Genomic DNA, 5,031 nt, shown 5'->3' on the forward strand with positions numbered 1-5,031 from the left:
CCACTGACGTACAACTCCGAGCGCACTGGGCACATGCGATTAGAAAAGATGAGGCGCCAAATTCCAAACCAAACTGTACAATGTCCAGGTCTGGACTAAAAGCTGCTCCACAAAAAGTGCATCACACTCTGGACATTAACAGGTCATATTTTCACCGTCAGTGGTAACATGACTGGGGACAGGTGCTTCATGTTTCAGGACATAAAATCATGTCTGTTAGTTGTATCTCCAATGCTTCTGTTGGCTCTGTTTTATCATTAGCACGCCATCTAGTGGCACCAGTGGGAATGAACCATGAAACAAGCAGCCATTTAGTAACATAACCTGCATGATAATACACTGTGTAAGGCAAAAATCCTAAGAGCAGTGCTGCTGAAGGAGCCACACTTCCTTGTCAAAGCCTGATCTCGTCTCATCTCAGCAGCTCAGCAGGGCAGGACTTGGTTAGTACTTTTTTTTTTTTTTTTTTTTTTTTTCGGGAGATGGGAAAGCTCTGGGAAAACAGGAGCCACAATGCAGCAGCTGTAGTGCAAAATGATGTTGTGTCCTTAGGCAAGAACTTTACCAGCATTTTCTAGTATGAATGTGGAGTGTAGACTGAAGGAATAAGTTAGGAATTTGTAAAAGGACTTGAAGTGTCTGGGAAAACACTAAAGTCTAATGCATTATTACTATTAAAGTAGAAAACACATAATGTTATTTATTGATGGAGGCAGATTTCCCTCCTGTGCTCCATGATGCATTTATTTATGGAAAAATGCATAATTTATTTCGTTTATTTCAGCCAAACACTACACAAATTCCATAACTCTCTATTTGTTTGTTTGCTTCATAAGCGTTCAATAGTTGTTTTTCATAAGAGCGTGGTGTGTGTGTTTTTGAATGCAAACCCATTTCACTCTGCCTTGTTCCTCCCACGCTGAGCTCAAAGACTTTCATATGAAGAACGTTAAAAGCTTTTAGTCATGACTGTGTTTCTCTCTGGATGAAAACATGGAGGATAGTTTGTGTCAGGGACGGGCCTGGCTCTGCTCTTGCCGTCCGCTCTGATATTAGATCCAGATGTTAATACGAGAACATTCAAGGCTGGAATGTCGTGCATGGGTGTGTCCAGAGATCAGATAAAGTTATGTTGAGTCGTGTTTTGATACATTTACTTCACACGTGTTGTTTTCATACCCCACGCTGTTACTCAGACTGCAGTAATACTCTTACTTGAGTAAAAGTTTTGTTTCCCTCTGTGAGTGATGGCTGGTTTATGGTTCAGCGTCAGGCTTGGTGCTTCTGTGGAGCTAATCGGGGTCCAGGTGCATTGTGGGAACCCATTTCATTTGCAGCATTCATTTTTTGGACCATAAACGATCCTCTATTTCAGTTGTTTTACGCAGTTTTGGTCAGTCATCCATATTGTTTTTAGGAATCAATCAACCAATCACAGCCGAGGCAGACACACACACACACACACACACTATACACACACACACACACTATACACACACACACACACACTATACACACATACACACTATACACACACACACACACACCCACACAGACACACCCCTAACCCTAACATCACATATCTGACAGTTCTTCAGATAAACTATAAACAACAGAACAAGTTGAACAAACTCTCCGTTTCCCTCCAAATCACTAAATCACTTCAATTCTTCATCCTCGTGTCACTTCTGAACAACTCGACCTCGACCTCCAGAGGGAAACGGAGCCACACAAACTCTTCTGCGTCGTTGTGTGCTCAGACTCAGCATCAGTTCCAGTTAGGGGTGTGCAAAAGTATCGATATATCGTATCGTTTAATGTGATGATACAGTATCGATATCGTGGGCTGCTGTATCGATATATCACCCAGAGTAGTTTTTGGTTTGTTTTACTAAATTATTATGATACAGCTCTACATTTTTGTTGTTTCGATTCTCTCAGAGTTTCAGGAGAGGTCCGACTTTTAAAATATATCAACATTTCATCATTTCTAAATCTAGTTATTGAGTTTTTTTTCAATAACTAGATTTAGAAATGATGAAATGTTGATATATTTTAAAATATTTTGAATAGTTTATTTATTTTGTAGTCACAAATATAAAACACATTGTAATACCGGCGCGTCTGAATAGAGACGGCGCTTTTTGTCACAAAGATATTTTACAGAACATTATTCAGCATTATTCATTCACTCTACACCTGCTGATATAAACTGCTGTTGTAGCCACAGCTGCCCTGGGGCACACTGACAGAAGTGCGGCTGCCATGTCAATCGGCGCCATCGGTCCCTCCGAACACCACCATCACTCACACACCACTTTCATACGAGGCAATGTGTGTGAAGTGTCTTGCCTAAGGACACAATGATTGAATTGATTGTGTTTAAGTGTCCTTGACTATCAACTGTTCTGGAGAACAGGAGCAGGTTTTGTGTTGATGGAGGAAACCGGAGGAAACTCATCCAGACACGAGGAGAAACACAAACTCCACACAGAAAGACCCGGGTCACCCGGGGATCCAACCCACAACCTTCTTGCTGTGAGGCACGAGTGCTAAACAAAAATAGAGTAAATAGAGACATGTCATAATACCGGATGGATGTCGTAATACCGGCAGGTCTAACCCAGGTTTAAACCAGGTTTAAACCAGGTCTGAAAACCCGATCTAAACCTGATCTCACCCAGGTCTAAACTGGGGTTTCATCTAGTTTGTCCCGTCTTCCTCCTCCTTCGTCTCCTTTTCCTCTCCTGTCGCGCTCTCGTCCTCGTCTTCGTCTTCTTCATTGTGGAGTTCGTATTTGTCCTTCAGTCTTGTGAGAAGTTGGTTTCTCCTCTGCTCCTCTGCTAACGTCTTCGTGGAGCTCTCCAGCTCGACGTGGGCTTTCTGCAGCTCTTCACACATCTGCTGGATTTGCTCTTGCAGACGTGCTCTCTCCTGTTTGATCTTTTCATGTTCATCAAAGAGAATCTCCATCTCCTCCGAACAGTTCTGTGTTCCTCTGTCGTTGTCTCTCTGTCTCTCTACGCTCCTCCGATAACCTGTTCTCCACACTTTTCAGATCTTCGGACATGCGCTTCTTATAAGATTTCAAAATAAATTCCCGAGGGCCTGAGGAACCGACTACTGTCCTCAACGTTTCGAGCTCCTCCTTCAAATTCACCTTCTCTTGGTTGAGCTCGGTGACAGCTTTGAGGAGCTCTGAATGGGAGTCTTTCAGCTGAGCATGTTCTTGACGTTCCTCCTTCAGATCTCGTAGGTGTGGGCAGACTTCACCTTCTGCTTCATCACACCTCATCTGAACTTTCTCCAGCGACTCCAGCTGCAAGCAGATCCTCTTGGTCTGTTCTTCTAAGTGTAAGTTGAGCATGTGCGGAAACATTTGGATCACCTCCTGTAGCTTCTGGTTCGTAACCGAGGACTTTTCGTTTTGGATCGTCTCAAGCAGTTCCTGGTTCTGATTTTGTAAGTTTTGGATTGTCTTGTTTTGTTGCTGGTTCTGATTGTTTAAGTTTTGGATTGTCTTGTTTTGTTGCTGGTTCTGATTGTTTAAGTTTCGGATCATCTCAAGCAGTTCCTGGTTCTGATTTTGTAAGTTTTGGATCCTCTCGTTTTGTTGCTGGTTCTGATTTTGTAAGTTTTGGATCCTCTCGTTTTGTTGCTGGTTCTGATTGTTTAAGTTTCGGATCCTCCTGTACAGTACCTGGTTCTCAGCCTCTAAGATTGGGTGCTTGACCTTAGGTCGGGATTTTCTAAAAAAACACCAGGGCATTTTTTCTGTTTAAATATGCAGTAGAGAGAGAGAAAAGCTCTAGTGTAAACGTGCAGTAGTAGCTCTAGTAGCAGTACACGCAGTAATTGTAGTAGTCGTAGTACACACAGTACACACAGTACACGCAGTAGAAGTGGCAGTATTCTGTGTCTGTAGTGTTTGTTTCGTGTTACACTTATAATCTTCTTCAAAACAGTAAATTGCTTTGTGCTTTGTGCTTTGTGCTTTGTGCTTTGTGCTTGTCCTTTACTGATGATGTCATCGTGAGGGTTCTCCCTGCTCCTCCTACCCCTCCTTTCCCTGCTCCCTCTTCCTTCTCTCACCTTATTTGTTTTTTCCTGGGCGGGCCCCCAAATCATCTCACCTGCTGAGCTCCACTCCTGATCCTCGTCAGTAATCATCTCCGGCAATAAGAGACCTGCTGACCTGCTCTCCAGTGCCAGATCGTTCCGTCAACCAAGTGGTGAACTACTCAGGCTTTTTGTGTTTTTGAGCATTTTGTAGGTTCTTGACTCTTATCTGTTTACTTTTGTCTGTTCCCCAGTTCAACCGTTTTGGAGCCAGCCTCTTCCCGTTACCACCTGTTCCGCAATCCTCTGGTCAGCTTCTTCACCATTGCTCTTCAGCCAACCTGGACCCGTCCTACCTCCCCTGGAATCTATCCCCCTGTCCACGACTATTTTTGTTATTAAATACTTTTGTTACTGCGTATTTGGGTCCGACCAGTGATTCTTTAACAGTCATAAAGCAGAGTTCTATCACCATGGAGATCCAGGGCGGCATTAGAACATCACGTTGCTACGGCGACAGCTTCTCAGGCTCCAAAACTATTTTAGATTCTAGAATGTGATGATGTCATCGTCCCAAAGGGTAAGCTAAATCATTTTCCCGGTGATTACGATGTACTTTTCCATCTGTATTAATATTAGATGGAAACCATGGCAACAGAGAGGTGGTCTGCTCTTGTGGAAGCTTTCACATGTTGAACGTTTAATGTTGTTTTTTTTATAATTAACAAAACTAGTCGATCTCACCTGGGACAGGAGGGGAGGGGCTTAGATCAGAGAGATCAGGAGTCTAACCCACAACCTCCTGGTGAGAGGGAGGAGACAAGACAACCGCCCGACATCAGAGCTTTTGTGAAAGCAGCGGCTGAAACGTCCCCAACACATTTGCACGACTTCATTGTTTTTGCTGATTCAAGGAAAATTACTCAGAAAATACTCAGGTAAAGGGGCGGGGCCTCACTGCTCAGGTAAAGG

At 43.4% G+C, this 5,031-nt stretch overlaps 1 protein-coding gene across 1 annotated transcript in view; it reads right to left on the reverse strand.

Moving 5' to 3' along the window:
- The window catches only part of LOC129408244 (golgin subfamily A member 6-like protein 24), an 8,559-nt gene extending 5,192 nt beyond the window's left edge, over window positions 1-3,367 (reverse strand). Inside the window, exons 1-2 of the mRNA XM_055151380.1 lie at window positions 3,118-3,367; window positions 2,710-3,038 (exon numbers count right to left, since the gene is read on the reverse strand). Of these exons, the coding sequence (XP_055007355.1) occupies window positions 2,710-3,038; window positions 3,118-3,367 (579 nt within the window). The remainder of the gene's footprint in view (window positions 1-2,709; window positions 3,039-3,117) is intronic.
- Window positions 3,368-5,031: the final 1,664 nt, after the last annotated feature.

The sequence above is a fragment of the Boleophthalmus pectinirostris genome, unplaced genomic scaffold (assembly GCF_026225935.1).
Source record: "Boleophthalmus pectinirostris isolate CB_2022bp ecotype Guang Dong unplaced genomic scaffold, ASM2622593v1 HiC_scaffold_16, whole genome shotgun sequence".
Taxonomy (NCBI): Eukaryota; Metazoa; Chordata; class Actinopteri; order Gobiiformes; family Gobiidae; genus Boleophthalmus; species Boleophthalmus pectinirostris.